Source organism: Schistocerca gregaria, chromosome 7 (assembly GCF_023897955.1).
Source record: "Schistocerca gregaria isolate iqSchGreg1 chromosome 7, iqSchGreg1.2, whole genome shotgun sequence".
In the NCBI taxonomy this organism is placed as follows: domain Eukaryota; kingdom Metazoa; phylum Arthropoda; class Insecta; order Orthoptera; family Acrididae; genus Schistocerca; species Schistocerca gregaria.
The window spans coordinates 348796656-348819959 of NC_064926.1; the positions used below are offsets into that span (position 1 = coordinate 348796656).

At 40.9% G+C, this 23304-nt stretch overlaps 1 protein-coding gene across 1 annotated transcript in view; it reads right to left on the bottom strand.

Annotated features, from left to right (window-relative positions):
* Nucleotides 1-23304, bottom strand: part of LOC126282515 (mitotic spindle assembly checkpoint protein MAD1-like) — a 90019-nt gene that overhangs the window by 53416 nt on the left and 13299 nt on the right. The window contains exons 3-5 of the mRNA XM_049982173.1: nucleotides 10537-10704; nucleotides 5728-5934; nucleotides 5503-5633 (exon numbers count right to left, since the gene is read on the bottom strand). Of these exons, the coding sequence (XP_049838130.1) occupies nucleotides 5503-5633; nucleotides 5728-5934; nucleotides 10537-10704 (506 nt within the window). The remainder of the gene's footprint in view (nucleotides 1-5502; nucleotides 5634-5727; nucleotides 5935-10536; nucleotides 10705-23304) is intronic.

Below are 23304 nucleotides of genomic sequence, written 5' to 3' on the forward strand. Positions count from 1 at the left end.
TGGGTTACAGTGGAAGTGGAAGTTTCAGGGAAAGTATACCATCACTGGTGATAGTGCACCTTCACTGGTCCATTTAGTTAAAGTGGATTACTCATTCCAGTTCTCCCACACAACACACTAACTAGGGATAGTGCACTATCATTAGTGAATGTATACCTTCAATGTCAAGAGGTAAGGAATGTGATGCATGGCTGTAATAACGAAACAGTTGTACTTTGAAAGTTGCATTTATCACCTATAGTTTGAAAACAGTCATACTATGCAAAATTCATTTCTTGCAACAAGGACGTGCACCGAGACAATTTGAGTTGCACAACACATTTTTGTTTTTGCAAAAGCATCCCACAGTCTGGCATTTTTGCTGGCAGTTGCATTTGAAAAATCCCTGGACACTTCCCATCGACTGTCCTCAGGACAATAGTTTTCTCTGCTGGAACTTCCTCCTCTGAGGTTATTCTTAGAGAGCAAGTATTGAACTGGGAACTAAAGCAAAATGTAGTTATAGCTTCAGCGGCATATAGTATCGTCCCTTCCATAATTATTTAAAAACAAACAATTTATTACCGTGCATATAGTTTGCTCAGCACACCATCTCTCATCTCGATTAGGTAGAAGCCATAGACCGTTGTCTTGAGGATGACACCTAAGATTGTCCTAGCATCTCCTCTTCCTCTATCAAAGTCAGGAACTGGAACTTCCCACTGTTGGAAAACAGCAATCTGAACACTGCCATGTTCTTTGCACTTGTTATTCTAAGCACTTGTATGCTTCATTTCTGTGGCTTTTAATAGCACAAGTTGAATCGTCTAAATCAGTCAGGCAGTAGTCATTGTTAGGAGTACTTTCTCTGTGTTTTCAACCTATGTTCCTCTTGGTATGTTACCCTCTTGCAATGAAGATTTCCTGTGACAATTATCCTGCAACATTTCATCCCTGTCTCACTGCTAACACTCACTTTATTAATTTTACTTTCACAGTCACCCTCAGAGTGAACATTCGTCAATGCTCCAGCATATACACTTGTTTAAGACAAACCATGTTTAGGAGGGCAGCCAACAAATTTAGTGAGATGGTCCTGACAAACCATTATAAATTTGTAATCGCTTTGTACGGAGATCTTTTAATTCCAAAGTGTACAGCGCTATTCTTCATTAGCTGCCCATATCTTAATGCATGGCTCCATTCCACAGTGTTGTGCTCCTGCATCCATGTAGTTAGCATATTTTCTATCTCTTGATTTGCTCACTCTACAATGCCTTGGCTCTGACTGTGTCTAGGTTTACCGTGGACAATCTTAAAATTGAGCCATAGTTCAGTTGACCTTCTCATTATTTTGTTAATGAACTCTCTACCATTGACTGCAACATACTGAGGGAGCGCCTAACAACGTAAAAATATCAATAACGTTATCGCATATCTCTGTTATCTACTTAATTTCCCCCAACTAAGAAAGGGTATAATTCGAGGGAGGGCTGGTAACCCCACCCAGGCCCCCAGTGCGGTCTTCCACTTGGCGAAATCAGTGGGCCCACGTGAAGGGGGGAAGACCGCAGGTGAGGATAGGCAAAGAGGGCTAGGCCCATGTATTGTGCATCACTCACCCTGTACCTACAACCCAAGGAAGGAGCCACACAACAGCAGCCCAGCTGCAGGAAGACTATGCTTTGAAAAACAAAGTCCGCCTGTAACCAATATGCCACTAAAGAGAGTTTTGGACTTCAGTGACCTGAGAACAATGAATTTAGTGAGGTGGTCCTGATAAACCATTGCAAATTTGTGATCTCCATCTGGTTGCGATTGGAAGTAAATGAGATCAACTTGACATCTGGAATTTAGCTCCTTGAACAGCATTGGCTTCACTACGATTCCTTTGTTGTGACCTTTTTGCTTCTGTAAACAAGGCTCACGCACACTGATATAAATTTAGACATCTCTGTATGCTATATTACAGAACTTTGATGTCAAGCATTTTATCATTCGGTCGCGTCCACCATGGCCAGTCATTACATGAGCTTCAAGCAGAATATCATACAGTTCTTCATCATAAACATAGTATTTATTTAATCTTACTTGCTTCAGTTACAGGTTGTATTAATTTGGTTACTCCATTCACTTCCAGCACTTCCTATCTCTTCAAAAACTTGTAGTTGTTGCCGTTCCTCTTTTGTCCAGGTTTAATGATTTACCCTTGCTGATAAGTGACTCTTACTTTTCTCTGTCCAAGAAGACAAAATTATAACTGAGATTTCCCCATTCCACTCTAAGATGTTCGTAGAACTTCACTGATTCAACCACAGCTGCACTGATGTGAACTGTAACTGCAGTACTGTCAAACCGTAACTACACTACTGTAAACCATAACTGCACTGCTGTATAACATAATAATGAGCTGATGACAATTTCATTCATGCTGATGTGTGGTAACATTGTTGGACGCACCGTTAATAACCCGAGAGTAGCGGTGGTACACCTTCACTAGTGGATCATATGCTATGTTCACGTTACCTAGCCGAGTACAGTGATGGTTCACCTTCATTAGTGGATGCATTTTTTTCACTTAATGGTGCACTGTCACTGATCATTTTAGTGATGGTATACATCCATTAGGAAAGGTTTGCCTTCCCTAATCTTCCACTTCCACTATGACATACACTAGAGGTACAAAAAAAAAATCAGAATGGCCTGCATGAGATTTCTGAAAGGAAGATGCACAGCCTAACTGAAGCCTTAAGAAATGAATCTGTAGAAGAGTGTGAAACTTATAAAGAAATAAACACGATAGAGCATATGCTGAAGAACTGTAAAGATTTATGAGAGAGGCTGAGACTTCTACTTTATGAGTTAAGACAATGAACAGTGACAAGGAAAAACCGAAGGGACAACAAGAACTGCATATAGTTTCCATAGACTTATCAAACAGAGTATTTGAGTGTATCACGGTATATAATATAGCAAAGCATTGTAGGATATACGATTTCTGAGAAGTGCCTGAGCTTACTGCACATGTAGCACCATATGGAAATATATTTCTGACTGAAACCACTGAACTGATAGCAGAACTGATATCTGTGAAGGCACAGTCATTGAAAATTTTTTTATTTCAAATGGCCACTGACAGGTTTAGTCAAGCTGTAGTCAGAGGAGACTGTAGCTGCAAGCACATGTGTGCAAGAAGAATGCTTGTCTGAATGCTGAGTTATGATCTCCAACTTTTTGTTTTAATGCCTGTCTGCTTTATGTTGTCACCACCATGCGTTGAACAGTGGCTGTGTTTATTCACTCCATTAGTTTTACCACAATCAGAATTTTCAATGGGTATATAAAAAGCTGACAGAAAAGTCATTGTTAAATTCCAAAATTCCCACATGGTATAATGTTACAACTACTGTGAGACAATTCTGCTGAAAATATTCTTATTAATGGACACTTTTTTTCATAGTGGCTGAATTTTTGGTTCACATTCTGACCTCCAATTCTGTGTTTCTTTGCTTGAAATTGTGTTTCACAACACATAAAATTAAACATTTACTTTTAGAACTAGACAACTGCTTGTATCTATAAATCCCTAACACATATAATCAAACTTCCAGTTGTATCAAATCTGGACATATGCCACATAATCATGTAGAATATGTATAAAATTTTCCATGGAATCATCTTGAATTACCTGACAAAGGATACACCATTTCATGGCTAAGAGCAAGTATTTTACAAATGTGATCTCAAAGGAGCTATTCCTTTTGATCCTACTGCAGCAAGAATAATGCTGCAGAACTGTACGAAACTGTGTTTACAGTAATGGTTGTGTTTTTTCAATTGTTAACACCTAAAAATTAAGTACCAACAACAGCGACCTAGAAGTAGGCACAAGCAAAGTAGCAACAATTACTATAAAAAAGTGGCTTTTATAAATCTACAAAAAATATTTAAATGTTTTCCGTTAGTGAGAATTCATATTTGTGTTACAATGCATTCACACTGGTATGTTATACTGCTGAGCAATTTCTTCTTGAGGCTGTATTTATCTGTAGAGGGAAATTAATTCTACACATCATGGAGAATGTAACTGTGGTTACTGTTCTGGTATAAAGTCAAGTGCCAGCACGCCAGGTGGGAACGTTAGATCAGAGAGGGCTATGAGATGACGTCAGCCAATTGCACGCTGTCTGACACCTCTGCAGGATGACAATGCAATGGCAGCACCCTCTACACGAAAAGGACATAAGCGCCGTGCCAACTGGCTGCAGCCCAGTTCTGTGAGTTCTACAGCAGTGAGTTCAAGAATAGCATCAAGACCAGTCATTTTGCTTCTACTATGTAGCATTTTCTATACTGAACAGCTTTCTTATTTTGTCTGTCGCCCTTCGCTTGTGACATATCGGTATTTCACAAAGTTAAGAATTGCAATAATTTCCTTTTGTAATATACTTCATTAATATGATTTGCTTGAACTATTGTCTAGCGATCCAAGAAAGCAGGTTTCCTAGGCACCCCATATTCGACGTGTAGGCAGGATAGCATATTTACAAATTAAATTAGATACAGCAACTCTTCTATGTATAGTACAGGTTTCTGTACTGTTGCGCACAAATTTAGATTGTTTACTGCACCTGCTGTTGGAGACTGTAATGAAATTATAACTATTCCTGAAAATATTTTCATCTATGTGTAGATACAACATTTAACTGCTTTTGACAGCATGCAGATTCTAATATTTATTTTTTAAATCCATAAAACAGACACATTATAAAGATGCCTGCAGTTATTTCTGTACTTTTTGAAAGAAACTGAACACAACAAAGGACCATTTCTTTACAAAATGAAAAAAAGGGGAGATAAAGTTTATAATGACTAAAAATGGAAGAATTTTCGATAAATGAAAGGAACAAAATATTCAACGATTAGCACAAAATGTCAATACTCAAAGAGAAAGTTGTTCATACACTGCTGAACGTGGTATTTATTGCTACACAACTGTAGATAATTTTTTAAATAATCAATTCTCATGAGCAGTTTTTTTGTGGAGAGCTAAAAGCTATTAGCATTTATCTCTGTTTTGTTTGATGACATGAAAGTACCTCCAACTATAAATAGTGTGCAAGCTTCCTCATTTAATGTTTAGTGACAAATACTAACTTTTTAAACAGGGCACTGATCTCATTCATATAATAATTGTAGTGTAGCAATGAAACAAGCAAGCCTATACATTTACAATTTCCTGAAAGCAAACCTTACACAAAAGAACAAAAAAATACAACTTAATAATACGTGTAAGTTTTCACTGAGATTAGACTCCACTAAAGGAGATAGAGGTACAAGAGGTTGCAGAATTGTTTCAAATAGACATTTACACATATGCGGATAATTGTGCCTAATTAAGAAACTAGGAATGGTACTGCCACAAATCAGCTGCTTCTAAACTGCAAATCACACATCATGCAATATCATTACATACAGTTTCCTTAAAATAGCAGCAACAATGATCTTACAATGACAACCTACCTCAGTCGCTTGTTTTCCTCCTTTAACGAGGCAGCTTCTTTCTCTAAGCTTGGAAATGCAAGTAGTTTCTGTTCTTGAGACTTTGCATATGCTAGTGTCTCTTGATATGATTCCTGCTCCCTTTGTAAATCCTAAAATTGAAGCCCATAAATTAGCTGGATGATTAAGCCCAAAAATAGATGGATCTTGTTGGTATAGGTATTAACAGAACAATTGCAACAGTACCTTTATTTTACTATTAGCAAGCTGCAAATTATCTTCTGCATTTTTTAGTTTATTTTGCATATTTTTAAACTCTTGCAGTTTCTCCTCTAAACTGGTATTTCTCTCCGACATATCAGCAATTTGCTGTTTTGTATTTTTCAGTTCATGCTTCAGCTGCATCATTTGTCGTTCATTAGCTTTAATATTCGCTTGTACATCAAATTCAAACTGTGAACAATACACATGTATCACTTTCATGATATGTTGTTTGGGCATTAAACTTTACAAAAATATTGTTTCTTAATATAATACCTTGATAACAATAATAATGTACCAGTGCAGAGAGCAATTCTTTAGCATCTAACCACTACATTTATAATGAAAAATATATAGACAAGTGTGTGTACGAAACTGCATTGCACATGTGATAAGCTTCCCCTTACAACATTATCATTTTGGACAAACAGAAGAAAGATTACAGATACTCCACCTACATCAAGATCACCAGCTTCAGAACAGTAGTTTTATCGAGTGAGGAGCTAGAAGAAATTGGCTGTGGTCTTTAAAGAACAATTCCATCATTCACATCCAGTAATGAAAATCTAAATAAGAATGGCTGAAGCCTGCAACCCCTAACACAATTTTTGTGCAAGGATAACACTGCACCATAAATACTTTTACAATAGTGAACACAGGAGATTGAAATAAGATATGCTTCAAGATGTTAACTATCAAACACTACACTTACCATATGATCTGCTGCTCTAAACAGACATGTGAATGTGTGATGTAAGTAGTTTGGTGAGTTACCAAATAATAATTTTTCTGGACTTACCAAATTACTTATATTTTTTTCATATCTGATAAGAGTAAAGGAACAAGTCATCGATTCATGTTTATCTGCACAAAAACTATGGCCGTGGCAGCAACAGCTGGGCAATTCCATTCTGGATACATTCACGCTGTCTGTTTGCTTATGAGGGAGGTAATAATACTTATTAATTAATGGAAAATCTCATATAAAGATGTGAAACAATTACTAACAAAGAGATAGAGGGGCTGGCCAGTACTTATCTCAGCTCAGTGCAGCCGATAGAAACACAAAAAACAACCGAAAATTTAAGTTCCTAGCTTTCGGAATAAATGTTCCTTCATCGGGGAGGAGAGAGGGGAAAGAAAGGGAAGAAGGGAAAGTGGATTTAGTTACTCACAACCCAGGTTATGAAGCAACAGGGAAAGGAAAACAGGGAAGGTAGCAAGGATGGAGGCATGGTTGTCAGAGGGAAGCCAAAGATATTCTACTGCAGGTACTGTGCCAGCTTCAAACCAAAGAGGATGCATACAGAAGTAAAGAGGTGTATAGTATAAAGATATAGGATGAAAAGATGCATGAATGGCTAAAGAGGAAAGGGAAAGAGGAGAAGACTGAAAAGTAAATGGGAGTGAGGTTGTTTAACGTAGGTTCAGTCCAGGGGGATGGCGGGATGAAAGGATGTGCTGGAGTGCAAGTTCCCATCTCCGCAGTTCAGAGGGACTGGTGTTGGGTGGGAGAAGCCAAATGGCACATACGGTGTAGCAGGTTCCTAGGTCCCTAGAATTATGCTGGAGGGCATGCTCCGCTACTGGGTATTGGACATCTCCTAGGCGGACAGTTCGCCTGTGTCCGTTCATGCGCTCAGCCAGTTTAGTTGTTGTCATACCAATATAAAAGGCTGTGCAGTGCAGGCATGTCAGCTGATAAATGACATGTGTAGTCTCACACGTGGCCCTGCCTTGAATTGTGTATGTTTTCCCAGTAGCGGGGCTGGAGTAGGTGGTTGTGGGGGGATGCATGGGGCAGGTTTTGCAGCGGGGTCGGTTGCAGGGGTAGGAACCGCTGGGTAGAGAAGGTAGTCTGGGAATATTGCAGGGTTTAACAAGGATGTTACGGAGGTTAGGGGGACGACGAAAGGCAACTCTGGGTGGTGTGGGGAGAATTTTGTCAAGGGATGATCTCATTTCAGGGGTTTACTTGAGAAAGTCATATCCCTGGCGAAGTAATTTATTGATGTATTCGAGGCCAGGATAATATTGAATACATCAATAAATTACTCCGCCAGGGATATGACTTTCTCAAGTCAACCCCTGAAATGAGATCATCCCTTGACAAAATTCTCCCCACACTACCCAGAGTTGCCTTTCGTCGTCCCCCTAACCTCCGTAACATCCTTGTTAAACCCTGCAATATTCCCAGACTACCTTCTCTACCCAGCGGTTCCTACCCCTGCAACCGACCCCGCTGCAAAACCTGCCCCATGCATCCCCCCACAACCACCTACTCCAGCCCCGCTACTGGGAAAACATACACAATTCAAGGCAGGGCCACGTATGAGACTACACATGTCATTTATCAGCTGACATGCCTGCACTGCACAGCCTTTTACATTGGTATGACAACAACTAAACTGGCTGAGCGCATGAACGGACACAGGCGAACTGTCCGCCTAGGAGATGTCCAATACCCAGTAGCGGAGCATGCCCTCCAGCATAATTCTAGGGACCTAGGAACCTGCTACACCATATGTGCCATTTGGCTTCTCCCACCCAACACCAGTCCCTCTGAACTGCGGAGATGGGAACTTGCACTCCAGCACATCCTTTCATCCCGCCATCCCCCTGGACTGAACCTACGTTAAACAACCTCACTCCCATTTACTTTTCAGTCTTCTCCTCTTTCCCTTTCCTCTTTAGCCATTCATGCATCTTTTCATCCTACATCTTTATACTATACACCTCTTTACTTCTGTATGCATCCTCTTTGGTTTGAAGCTGGCACAGTACCTGCAGTAGAATATCTTTGGCTTCCCTCTGACAACCATGCCTCCATCCTTGCTACCTTCCCTGTTTTCCTTTCCCTGTTGCTTCATAACCTGGGTTGTGAGTAACTAAATCCACTTTCCCTTCTTCCCTTTCTTTCCCCTCTCTCCTCCCCGATGAAGGAACATTTATTCCGAAAGCTAGGAACTTAAATTTTCGGTTGGTAATAATACTTATCACTTTTCTGTTCACTGTCACAGCTAGGTAAGGATGTTCTGTCATGTAAATAAATAAGTTGTGGAGAGAAGCAATTCAAACAATAAAAACAAATCACAACTGTTGCATTACCAGCTGCAAAAATTGTATGCAACTGATTGGACAACTGCCCCAAGGTAGAAGAGCGTTGTGACAATGGTGGACAGTATAGAAAGTGGGATCAAGCTCATTCTCTGGTTGGTTGTTGCTACCCTAACTGTCATGTAAACAATTAGCTGCCAATCACTTCATTGTTCTGATACAGGTATAATACTAGTTAAATACAGGTATCGGCGATCGCTTTGCTCAATATATTGAAATGATCGGGATAGAGCCAGGTAACAGAATTAGTAACTTAATTTGTATCTGAAAATGGCTGCATCTTGACCACTTACAAACGAGATTGCAGAATACCATTTAATATTTAGTTTAGTAACCTGAGTACATATGTAACACCTTTGCACTACATAATCTGAAAGGTTCTACATGAAACCATATGTGATCATCATTGATATTGAATGATCACTTACTTAAGGATTTGAAATGCTTGCCTGATGTAAGTGAAAGTCAAATTACATGAAGAACAATGAACATAATTTATTTTGTAGTACTGTAATTATGTGTGTCATTATTCCCCATGAACTATTGACTATTTATGACAAATTTCATGAGAGAAAATAAGATGTCGGACAAAAAAATTAGTCACCCCTACAAGCAATCACACCAATAATGCATAACTGTTTTGTAATTGTATTAATGTTGTGATGAATACAGCCTAAAAATTTCTTCACTTTCACCCAAACCAGCTGAAGATTGTCAGATCCCACACAGATACCAAACTATAGGGATGATGATGGCAATGTTTCCTCTACTGTTTCGAACTGTGTCAGACTTTTCCACACTATATGTGACAATGATTTTACCTGCCTGTAAATCGGGCTTTGTCTATCTTTTCTCAGGTACATTTAAAATCTTTTGCACTGATGCAATTAATTATACTTAAAATGTACGATTCAAACCAAGTTTCTACGTATGTTTTTCTCTCACATTACTTTAGAAAATCTACAACTGAATCACCACACTCATTATTTGCTTATCTCGTCTGACAGATGGCATAAAAAATAATCAGGATGCCTCATAATCAAAGTCTTGCAGGAAGTATCTATATACAGTCACAAGTGCTTGCTTCTGTGTCCTGATCTTTGCAAATTTTACTTATTTCAATTTTCCTAAATTGCTGACATGCCTTTATATGGTAACAACTCCTCTTCTATATTTACTCTTCAAAATGAATATCCTACTGTATAATAACTTACACTTAACTTCCTTATCCCAGTAGTTAGATAGTGTTCAGGCAGGCACAATATATTATTATGCATTCGTGATCTTTAGGTCATTTACCTTATTTAATTCCATGACATTTCATGAAATAAGCTAATGCTATATTTGGGGAATTTCTTACAAAATATGTAGAAATTTTCTATCATTGTAATTCCCATGTACAATTGTATGTATAATGTAAAGAAAAGTCGCATATGCCTTTGCAAATGACAATATTTTTACAAACTGGACATTCTGCTGCCTTGTGTCTGACTAATGGGGTTAACAATTTTCCGCATTTTATGTAATGTGGTTTCTCATTCCTTCCACCACCTCACTATCCACTGCCAAAAGATACACCAGGTGATTCTCCTAAATACTGAAGAGCTGCGAGTATTTTTTGATAACTTCTTTTATTTTCCTATTCTCTAATTAGTCATGATACAACACTGAACTTACCTCTTGTATCTTATCCTTTAATTCTTTGTTTTCACTCTTCAGTGAATTATTACTTCTCTCTAAATTATTCACCTTAGTATTCATGCTCTTTTTATATTCTGAGTACTCTTCCATGGCTTCTTCTTCCCGCATTCGAATGGCTTCAAGGTGATTTTCCAGTTCTAGAATCTAAAACAAATTGTTGTAGAGGGAATGGGTATTATTTCGAAGACAACTGAAAAAATACATCAAATAATCAATAAAGAAATCCCTTACAAAAACAGTGTGTAGAAAAATCCATTTTCAGTCACAAACAGCAATTTCCAAGACTAATATCAAGATGAATATTGTTTCGTTAACACTAACAAGAAAAGGTGTCAAAGGGTATGAAGAAACTCTGAAATGTGTAGAAGTGATATTCATACTATTCCATCATGACAAGCAACAAACATATTTCTCTTTACTTACAACCATGTTGGCTGCTGAATCAACAGTGCACATTCTAGATCATTTTATGTTACTGGTTTTCAATCTTGTCACTGTGTAATTCTACATCATTTGTGTCCCTTCTTGTTTTCAGTCTTCCATCCATTGGTTAATTTCATTCTGGCCTATATTTTGTTAATCTTTTCATCTCTACTTCAACGTCCTCAATCTGTTGTTCACAACACCATTTTTGTGTTGTCTTATTAATTATTTTCCAACTACCAGTTTTCCCAATGCCAAGTTGGTTGAACCAGCTACGTGTGAAGGGTGTGACTACTGGATTACAGGAGCATCAAAGTTAGAAGGGTAGAAGAGCACTTCAAGAAATTAAATTAGATTGGAGATGAAATTGCATTTGCATTCCATACATTTGCTGGACATGAATTCCCAGCAGCTACTGAATGCAGAGGCTACTGCTGGTTGCACATGTAGAGTCAAGTAAGCAACAATGAAGTCTGTTCATTTGTTAATACATCACCAACAATTCTTTTTTTTCAACTTAAGAGACCACTGGCCCTACTCATGGAATGGAAAGAAGAAAGAAAGGAGGGGGTTTAACATCATATGAATAACATGGTATTTAGAGATAGAGCTGGAGTTTGGAATGGACAAGGATGGAAAAGGAATGTATGTCCTTTTCAAAGAAACTACCAGCATTTGCCTTAAGTCATTTACCATCAGTTCTTTGATTACACAACTGGCAACCAAATACTGGAAAGAGTCACACCTGTCGAGCATCTATGAACCTGCTGCTACAGAAATTTGAAGTTGAACAACAATAGTAAAACTAGTCATTGGTAATTCAGATGACAGATAGATTCACTGAAAAATTCTGTGCAACTGAGATTCACCTACAAAGAAGGTAGCATATGAAACCCTCCTTTGACAGATTACTGATTACTGTTTATCAGTCATGGAACCATGAACGGTAGGGTGAATAGAAGACAATGAAAAAGGCAAAAATAAGAGCAGCATGTTTCATCACATGTTTATTTAGAAAGTATGAGAATATCAAGGAGTTGCTCATCCATCACTAGGGGCAGATGCTACAAGAGAGGCATTGTGGGTTATGGAAATGTTTACTAGTAAAATTCTGAGATTCCAGCTACATATTACCTAATTCCAAACATATCTTTTGAAAAAACTGTAACTGTAAAATCTAAGAAACTCAAGCTCATTCTTTCTGTGTATCATTCAAAAATGGGATGACATATATGACTTATCTCTTGTGTGCTCGGCCCCACACTTCTGACTGCCATACATTGCTATATCTTTTCCATTACTGCCTGGCATACGAGAGAGGTGAGCACATAGCGATGTTCCACAGCTACTGTAACGACCACATCTGGCTTTCAGTCATACCTCTTGTCTGACACTTTTCTGTTGCATCTCCTCAATTCACTGACACAACCACTTTAATTCCTCTGTTGTCATGACATCCTTCGCCAGACTACTTCTGTGACATCTTTCAATAAGTGTGAGATTTTGTCGACCTTTGTCATACTCGGTTTAACTATGTGTTGTTTCCCAATGAGATTAGACCCTGTTCTTCAAATGTTCTTCTCCTATGTGGACTTGCTGCTGATTTTGAATTCTGCCTGGAATTTGCTCCAGCTATTGGGCCTCTCTTCAGTGTTCACAAACCACTGCTGGGCTGTACCATCCAAGTATAAGTATACATTTGCCAAGCACATCATGTCATCCCACTTATTGTATTTGGTGGCTCAGTCGAATCCTTAAAGCCATTTCGTCGGGCCCTGACCAATGCCTCAGGAAAACACTAACAGCTGACTTACCACTCTTTTGGAATCAGTATGCCTTCTGAATATACGAATCTTAGGAATTATGTAATACTTGTATTTCAATTCCTGTCCGTGTAGATGACGTCTCTTATATTGCCGAATTGGAACAACAGTGCAGCAGAATTTTTGAAGTATCCAGTGTGTCCACCAATTTCATGTCGAAACCACAATCAAGCCAAAAACCAAAGACAGTGTCATCAATGAAGTACAACACTTAGAACTGGAAGAATGTTTAGTACTGACACTAACGTACAGCCATGACAGAACTGCACTCCCAGAAGGAAAGTGCAATTATTTACACAAATGTCAAATATTTCAGAATTAACATTCAAGAATAAGTAAATCTTAAATAACAAGTAATTGGTAGTCAAGATCAAACAGGTGAACTGCAGCATGCCAAACAGCAATGGTAACCACTACACCAGACTATGTGCGCCATAGCTCAGGACAGTATTGGACTTTGCATGTAAATGAACTGAAGACTTCTTAGCAAATAGAGTTCAGTACATTTTTTCTAATGACAGCAGACTTTATGGTGAGAAAGCCATCTTAGAGGTTTGGTAAGACTGCTGTCACAATTTACATAAATGATCTGGCAGATAATGTCAGTAACTCTGAAATTGTCCACAGACCACATAGCTGTACACAAGGAGGTGCAATTACAAAATCTTAATTCTTCACTCTTTTCTGGTGATCTGCTGACATCTTCACACGTCAAGTATTTTGTTGGATATCAGTGTCGTACATGCACAATTTTTCGACAACATGTCAGTTATGCGATATATCAGTGGTGTCAATGCACAATAGTTTGACAACATGACCTACTTTCATCAGATACTATCAGACTACCGGTCAAGTGGAACAGGTCCAGTATTTACACCTACTGTCTTCCCCCTCCACTGACAGATCTATGTGCTCCATGTGCAGTTTGTTACCACTAGAATCATTCTGACATTTTCCGTTTTCAGTCCAGCGTGCCGGCAGCAATCTGATTTCCTGTTGTCAGAATGCTGCACCTGGTGCTCTATCTAGGGTTTGGTTCCCACATCCACATGTTCAGTTCTTTTTGTTGAGTTCTCCTGCTGTGACCATTCTGTTTTGAGCAACTCCAGTGCAGGATCCCAGACTTGCTGAATTGTGTCAAGAGCAGCGCTCTCTTGAAGACAACAGGCATGCTTGAAAGGGTCATCAAACAACAATCAGGAGTGCCTGTTCCACCAAGACTGTATGGACTGCCTAAGGTACACAAAAGTGGTTGCACCACTACACCCAATCGTCAGCAACATTGGCACATCATGCAATTTATTTGAAGACACTACTCTGCCCATATATGGGGGAAATGTATTCACCACATCCGCAACTCATAGGACTTCATATATCACCTCAAGCAACTACATATCACGAATCTGATAAAATGGTTAGTTTTAATGTGGTCTCCCTGTGTGACATGGTACAACAAAAAGATTCACTGGAACTTATTGCAGAGAAATTAGATGATTCCCAAATTGACCTGTTCAGGCATATACTGCCTTCAATGTTTGCAGCAGTAGAACTCAACAAAAAGAAGAACTGAGGATGTGGACACAAAGAATGAACACCAGCTGCACCTTACTGTTCTCAGTAAATGATGGAGCTGTCCACTCAAATCAAAGTCTCTGGTAGCATCTGATGATGCTGAGTCATACTTTCAAAATACAAGTGATGATTGGAAAGTAACTCGCAATAACTTTTTTCTCATGTGGTATTGCAGCTGGAATGTTGAAATTTCATGATGATATAGTTTGATGTTTGCACTACAGGGGGTACTTTGTTTTCATGTGAATCTCTAGTGAGAGAAACCTGAACTACGAAACAAACATGCCATGCATGTCACTGTCCTCAACTTGTGAAGAACAGCAAAGTGTAGTTCGATATTTGTGGACCAAAGGGCATAAACAGAGTGAAATTGACATGGAAATGTGTGGTGTGTATGAGGATGACTGTATGGACTGTAGCAATGTCACCAGGTGGTGTGCATTCTTCCCTAAGGGCCGTATGAACCTTAGTGGTTTATGATGCTCTAGGTGGCTGGTAACAGCTGCAACCTCACAGAATGTCACAGCCACTGAGGCAGCAACTTTGAAACACCAGCATGTGCAACTGCAAACCTCGCCACAGCAGTTCAGCATTTCCTATGGTGCAGCGTACGATATTGTTCGAGACTCACTGAAACTTCTTAAAGTTAGTGGTTGGTGGGTGCCTAACAAACTGACAGATAACCAAAAGAGCCAGTGAATGATGACAAGTTTGGATCACTTAACGCATTAGGCCACAGATGGGCACGACTTTCTGAAAAGAACTATCACTGGTGATGAGTCATGGACATCCAAGCAGACCTTTAAGGATTCAAAACAGGTTGCTTCCCCGATAGGAAGAAAATTCAAAGTGACTCAACCTGCTAGGAAATTGCTTGAGAGTGTTATGGGATATGCATGCTGTGTTACTCGTAGGCTTTGCTGAACCCAGGATAACTGTGAATGCTGCAGCCTACAATAAAACTTTGGTTCCGATGTGTCATGCCCTTTGTAATAAATGCCACAACATTAATGCTGATGGTGTCAAACTTCTTCACAACAATGCTCATCCCCCATGGTGCTGCACCTGTTTGTGAGAAAATCTTCAAATTTGTGTGGGAGATCTCCAGCGTCCACCATACAGTCCGGTCCTCGCACTGTCGGACTGACAAATGTTTTGGTTCCACAAAGAAATTCCTGGCCGGCCAACACTTTGCAACAGATACAGAAGTGAAATCAGTAGTCCACAGATGGCTATACTCCAACTATTGACTTCTACGAATATGGCATATTGAAAATGGTATCACAATGGGAGAAATGTGTTGAGAATGTGGGTGATGATGTAGATGTAGACAAAAGTAGGTAAAGGGTGGGAGTTCACTTGTGACTTTTTTTGTTTTGATACCTATTACAATTTTTGGTAATAAAATTATTGTGCATTACTTTCCAATTGTTTTTGTATTATGTGTGGGTAATACTGATAGCCGGTAGAACTCCTGGCACTTTCAAGGTGTCAATAAAAAAACTGCTACAAATCATAGAAAGACCATCAAATTGTCAAAATTTGGATTAATGACTGACAGGTGCCCATAAAAATAATAAAATACAGGGTGTCCCAAAAAGAATGACCCAATTTTAAATAGAATTATTTATTAGGAAGAAGGGCTTAACACCAACAAATTGCATATTAAATTACTCAGAAAAGAAAGAAGTTTATAAAATTCCATCATAAATGTTCAATATGTCCTCCACTGGCTGCACGAACGACATCTAGCCAATAGCCAAAATCATCCCAGGCTGAGTGTAAGGTGTTTTCTGTCACTGAAGCTACAGCAGCTGATATTCTGGTTTTTAGCTCATCAGTGTCACCAGGTAACGGAAGAACGTAAAACACATTGTTTAACATATCCCAACAGGATGAAAACACGTAAGTCAGGGGACCTATGAGGCCAAGTGTGTAAAGCCTGTTCTCGCGGCCCTGTACGCCCTATTCAACATAGAGGCACGTTGGCACTGAGGAAACTGCGCACATTGTTGTGCCAGTGCGGTGGTGCTCCATCTTGCAGATAAATGAAATTGTCAAAGTCATGATGCTTAGACTCAAAAGCTCGTCGGATTTGTTCCACAGTTTGTTCAGGAACGCATGGCCGGCCAGGACTTTTGCCATTACAGAGGCACCCCGTTTCTTCGAACTGTTTATACCACTGTTGAATGTTCTTTGGTGATGGTGGCTTAGCAAGAAATCGAACATGAAATGTCCACTGAACTGCAATCACTGATTGAGTATGACTAAATTCAGTAACAAAAAATTCCTTCTGTTGTGTGGATGCCATATTGTGCGAGACTGGCTGCATGCTCCAGGTCAGTGCTCGTAGCGACATCTAGCGGATCTTTTCTGAAACTCTAGACCATGCCGATTACATCTAACACTGTTTAAGTTACCTAGTGACATATGTCTCAATATTATTACAAGTTAAAATTGGGTCATTCTTTTTGGGACATCCTTTATAACAAAGTACTCAAATAACCAAAGGACTTGAAAGTAGGCAATCACTGAAATTAGTTACAGCTGTCAAAAATTAAGTGCAACTGTAAAACACCTAGATGTATCCATGGAATGCAGTTTACAGTTGAATGGTCATTGCTCATCCTTACCAAGATGGATTAAAGGGAAAAGACAGAGAAAATTCAAATAACTTTGCAGTATGCCACACATTTAATGAAACAGAACTGCCATTGGTCTACATAATGTAATGTACTATAAGTACCAAACAAAGTACAGACAAAACCTGAAAATATCACAAGTGCATAGAAGTATGTAAAATAGTCAAGAGATAAAGTTTCTACATACTGTAATATGAAAAGCGGAAATGAAAAGTTTTCTAAGTGTGAAATCTGACTTTTGCCAGGAGAATGAAAAAGCAATGTAGCTCTGTTTGAACATAAATGATTTGTACCCAAAAAAATTGAGAAGTTGTTTTCTGTTATTACAGGATTCTGCTGCTCACTGTATCACTCCAAAAACAATGACGCAAAGTACGCAATAAATACTTTATTAAGAATATTCTCTACATGACATACCAGGAATTTTTTTGTTTTAGGGTGCAAAAACAAATAGGGTCACATGCTCCCATTCAGAACCATAGAAAAGGAGGACAAAAAAGGAGATAAAACCAACTATGCATTAAGCCCAATCAACGGAAGGAAAGACAGCTAAAAGCAGGGACCTGGAAAAAGATCCATAAAATACACCATAAAGAAATGTCCTTCGCTGTATTGCTGCAACAGATACATTCAGATGGCAAACATAAATATGAATGTTAAGTGATTTTTTAAAAAAAGGCATTCTGTCAGGAAAACAGCAAACAGTCAAAGGTTGTGTGCAATGAGTACAAAGTAGTGGGGGAGCACCACTTAACAAGTGGCGATGGATAAAAAGACAGTGTCCAATACACAACATACCTAAAATAATCTCCTCACAGCAAGAGGGCCGAAGGGAAGTCATCCAAGTCGCTGTGAGAGGCTTCATTCCCTGAAGCTTCTTTCCACGAAGGGAGGACCAGTGGTGATGTCAAAGTAACACCACTTGCTGACAAACGGCAACACAAAGATCATCGAAGGAAATGGAAGAAGTAATGGGCTAAGGCACAAGGACTGCAGCCATAGCAGCAGTGCCAGCAGCCTCATTTCCCATCATACCAATGTGACCATGAAGCCAGACAAACATCATTGCAGCTCCATCAACAGTGAGCAAGTGACAGCTTTCCAGGACCCGTTGCACTAAAGTATGGACGGTCCACAACACAGAGGTTCTGAAGGGCACTGACGGAGTCTGAGCAGATGACACAATTGGGAAGCCTGTGTCACTGGATCTGCTGCATGGCCTGATACAAGACAAAGAGCTCTGATGTAAATACTGAGCAGTGTTCCGGACGCCAATACAGAAAATCTTAGATGCCAATGATGAAGGCACACCTGACACCACAGTCAGTCCGAAAGCCATCAGTGTACAGAAAGTAATTATCATGAAGTTCCATGCAAAGATCATGAAATTTATAGTGATAGAGCAAGGTTGGAGAAGTGTCCTTAGTAAGTGGATAAGGCCAAGGTGAACATGGGCTGCCGCACAAAGCCAAGGTGGTGAGGGTTTCTTACCCACTGAGAAAGCAGCAAGTATGAAGTTAAGCTGCCGGGGCAAGAGCTAAAAGCAAACTCCACGAGGTAACGGAGAAAAGGGACATGCCCCATACTGGTTATCTAAGGAGTATGTCAAAGGAGGAGGAGTAGGATTGGTGACCAGGCATGACAGACAAACAGCACAAGTATCTGCTAAGGAGAAAGTCATGGTGGTATGACAGTGATAGTTTGGCAGCTTCTGAATACAGACTCTCAACCAGGCTAGTGTAAAAGTAGACAGTGGCCAGTGGATACCACAATGGTTGATAACATTGAGACGGCGTAAAGAGGGACGAACGTGCAGATGCATACATGGAACATCCATAGTCTAGTTTCAAATGGAAAAACGACCAGTATAAACAGAGGAAGGTGGGCCTATCTGCTCCCCAGGAAGTACCGCTGAGGACACGTATGACACTGAGGGCTTCGTACAGCAGGCAGCCAGGTAAGACACGTGGGAGGACCGAGAAACTTTCCTATTGAGCATGAGTGCCAAGGAATTTCATAGTTTCAGGCCCAAAGAAGTAAAGACAGTGGAAGAAACCAATTACGCTGCCAGAAATTCATACAAACTGTTTTGTCCGTGGAAAAATGAAAGCCGTTGTCAATGCTCCTTGAGTGAAGCCAATCGAGACATTGTTGAAGATACTGCTCAAGAAGACAAGTCCATGGAGAACTGCAACAGATCACAAAATTGTCAACAAAAAGGGAGCCGGAGATGCCCAGTGGGAGACAGGTCTTAATACGGTTAATGGTGCTAGCAAAAAGGCTGACGCTCAGGACGGAACCTTGAGACACACCATTTTCCTGGATAAAGGTGTCCAACAAAGCAGAATCGACAAGTACCTTGAAAACACGGTCTTTTGAAAATTCCTGAAAGAAAAGGGGCATACGACCATGGAAGCCCCATGTGGAGAGACTACGGAGGATACCAGTCCTTCACAGGTATCTTAGGCTTTCTGCAAATCGGAAAACACAGCCACAGCCTGGTATTTCTGCAGAAAACCATTGGTGCATTGGGTTGACAAAACGACAAGATGGTCAACTGCAGAACGGTGTGCTCGAAATCCACACTGTGCAGTGGTTAGTAAATTGTGAGACTCGAGCCACCACACCAGCCAGGCATGAATCATATGTTCCACCACCTTGCAAACATAGCTGTTGAGAGAAATGGGGTAATACGTAGAAGGAAGGTGTTTGTCCTTACTGGACTCAGGTGTAGCTACGAGAGTACCTTCATGCCAGCACCTGGGAAATACGTCCTCTGCCCAGATGTGATTGTATGAACGAAGGAGAAAGTGTTTGCATGCAAGAGAGAGGTTCTGCAACATCTGAATGTGAACATTGTCCAGTTCAGAGGCAGAGGATTGGGCTGAAGTGAGAGCATGATCCGAGTCCCTCATACGAAAGGCAGCAGTGTAGCACTAATGATTCTGAGAAGAGAAGGGTATCGCCTGAGCCTCCTCCACTTGTTTCTGATGGAGGGATGCAGGTTGATAGTGGGTGGAGCTCAATATCTCCACAAAATAGTGGCCCAAGGTGTTGGAGATAACAGTAAGGTCCACTATGACATCAGGTGCTATTGTCAGGCCAGAAATTGGAGAATGGATCTCAGTCCCAGGGAACCGTCGGAGGTTGGCCCACATGATGGAAGAGGGAGTGGAACGGTTCAAAGAACTAGTAAAGGAAATCCTTCTAGCTTTTTTGCTATCTGAAAGAATGTGTGATGACACTGTACACATGACTGTTTAAAACAAATGCAGTTAGCCACTGTAGGATGACGGTTAAAAATGTGGGGAGAATGTCTCTGAGCCCAAATTGCACCTCAGTCCACCAAGGGATCGGGACAGGGAGAGATAAAGAGGAAGTGCAAGGAATGGAAATTTTGCGGTGGGAAGGATAATGTTTGTTAGATATTCTGGTTGGTCATCACAACTGGGAAAATGTTGTTCATCAAAGGTCACCAGGGAGGAGTAAAGCTTACAGTTGGCCCTAAAATGCTGCTGTTTAGGTGTGCACGTAGGCGGAGTACGAGTCAACAGCTGGATAGCACACCGGAAATGGTCGCGCGAGTATGTGTCCAAAAGATTGAACCACTCGAGACGATGGGCAAGCTGGGCAGTGCAGAAGGAGAGCTGCATATGGGAATAGATGTGCATGGACTCTAAAAGGAACAAGGGTACTCCCATGTTAAGGCAGATGAGGTTATGTTGATTGAGAAGGTCAGCCAAGAGAGCACCTCTCTGACAGGTTCTAGGAGAGCCCCAAAGGGGATGGTGCACATCAAAGTCACTGAGCAGCAGAAAGGGGTGACAGAGTTGCCCAATAAGCTGGAGGAAGTCTGCCCTGGTGACACTGAATGACACAGGGATGTAAACAGTACAAAGGGAAAAGGTGAAGTGAGGAAGGAAAATTCGGACTGCAACATCTTCAAGCCAGGTGGCCAGGGAGACGGTTTGACTATGAATGTCATCCTGGATGAGCAGCATGACTTCCCCATTAGATAGAATGCTGTCCTCGGGGGAAAGGTCAAAGCAGACCAGGAAGAAATCCGAGAGCACAAAGTGGTCACTAGGATGCTAGTTTGTTTCCTGGACGCAGAGAAAAAGCGGATGCTGCGATTCCAAGGACAGCCATAAGTCCTCTTTGTTGGATTGAAGGCCACAAACATTGCATTGGAGGAGAGTCATGACAAGGAAAGGGGAGGAGCAAAAAAATGAAGGGGAGGAGCAAAAAAATGAAGGGGTGTCACCTCCATGGCTGTTGAGTGCCAGCCTTCCAAGACTCACTGCTACAGGGTGCAGAGGCTGGAGAATTCTGCTCCATGGGATCTACAGAGGCCTCAGCATACTCCTCCTGTCAGTCTGCGGAGTCCAGGGCACAAAATGATTGGCAGTGTGCACTGGTGACACGGAGGTCAGCCGGGCAAGCGTATCATGTGGTGACAACATTGAAGAGGATCTCCAATCAGCAAAGGAGAAAACCGTTTGCTTTGTTCGATTTCTTGGAGCCTTTTTGGTTGGCAGAGGAAGACTCAGATTTTTTGGCTAGAAGGGCATAAGAAGTCTTCACGGGAGTACTCCTTCTGCCCTTTCCAGCCTGCCAGTTGTGTAGCACATGATGTCACTCCGTAAGGTGAAAGTTTGATGGCTGGTTGCACAGCTGGAGTAGGAGACAGGGATGCTACCATGACACTGGGCAATCTTACAGCTGCAGTGCTGAATTTGAGGTCACATGCCTGTGTGGCCATTTCCTTCAGGGAGCAAGGTGTAGCAAGAACTGTACTGTGAAAGGTGGATGGTACAACACAGGGTTTCCAACTAGCCAACAACTTGCAGGCGACCGGGTAAGGCACTTCTTCTTCACCCGATCTCCTGGATGGCCTGCTCATAGAGATACAAGGGACAATCTCAAGTGGAGGCGTCATGGTCACCACTACAATTAATACAGTGGGGAGGAGGAGGCAGGCAGTCACCCTCATGAGAATTCCTACCATAGGTTGCATATTTGGCCGGGTGTTGACAGGGCATTTAAGTGTGTTTGTAAAAATGACACTGGCAGCAGCACAATGGGTTTGGGATGTACGGTAAGACTGTGGTAACTTTTTAACCAGCTTTGATCTCTGATGGGAACACCCCTCTACCAAAAGTGAGGAAATGAGTGTGTGTGGACACTATTGATCCATCTACCTTTTTTATCACCAAATGGACTGCAATAACACCCTGATCAGAGAGGTACGTTTGGATTTCTGTCTCAGTACGACCATCAAGCACCCTAGTGTAAGTAACATGTGAAGGATTCAGAGTTTGATGGGCTTCAACACAAACAGGATAGCTATAGAGCAGTGAAGCTGCAAGTGGTTGTTGTGACTGAGAATCAGAAATAATCTCCAAAAGCAAAGTGCCATTGTGTAAATGAGAGCAGGGGTTCTAAGGTCGGCAACTGCACCAACACCTTTCTGAGTAATAAACAGATTTACCGTATCCAAGAACTGACCATCTTCAGTACACGAAATCACTAGGAATCATGGTGCAGCTCGGAGGGTCTTTGAATGGTTAGCCTCATTCCATTTACGTTTAGTAGACACTGACTGTTAAGGTGATGATTGGCTCACTGTGAGAAACTCCCCCACAACTGCCACCATTTCTGACAGTGTGCTCCTTCCAACTGGGGGCCCCCTCTCAGAGGGAGGCACACCCACCTCAGGTCACACCTCCTGAACATCTTACAGAGGGACTAATTGGCAATTTGAGAAGGTAGCAGCTCAGGCAACCACCCCTGTACCAGGGGGTACATGCAAACCCTACCTATCGACCCGGGGCTGAGAATTACACATTACCTTGTCACCTGCTATGTGTCAGACACATGGACTGGCCTTCAGGAGCACACAGGGAGGATAAATAAAGAGAGGATCCTCAAACACCAAAGCGGAGGAAGGACAGGAGATGGGGGACGACAAGAGAAAAAAAGAACTAAAAACAATGGAGAGACTGTTCTGATATTAGCTATTGACAATGCAGAACACTTTCCCAAAAACATCCCAGACGTGTTCCCCAAGGGAGGGAAAAAGAATACGAAGAGGACAGACATGCAGCATGCTGCAAAGGCTGGGTCCCTGTGGTAGCTACAAATGAACCTGCCAAAGAGTGGTGAACCCCCGAGGGGGATCAGGAAACTGACTGGTCCTAGGTGCCAATTAGAAAGTGTTTACAAGCTGATTGTTACAAAGAAGAAACAGCAACTATCCACTATCAATAATTCTATTTATTTAC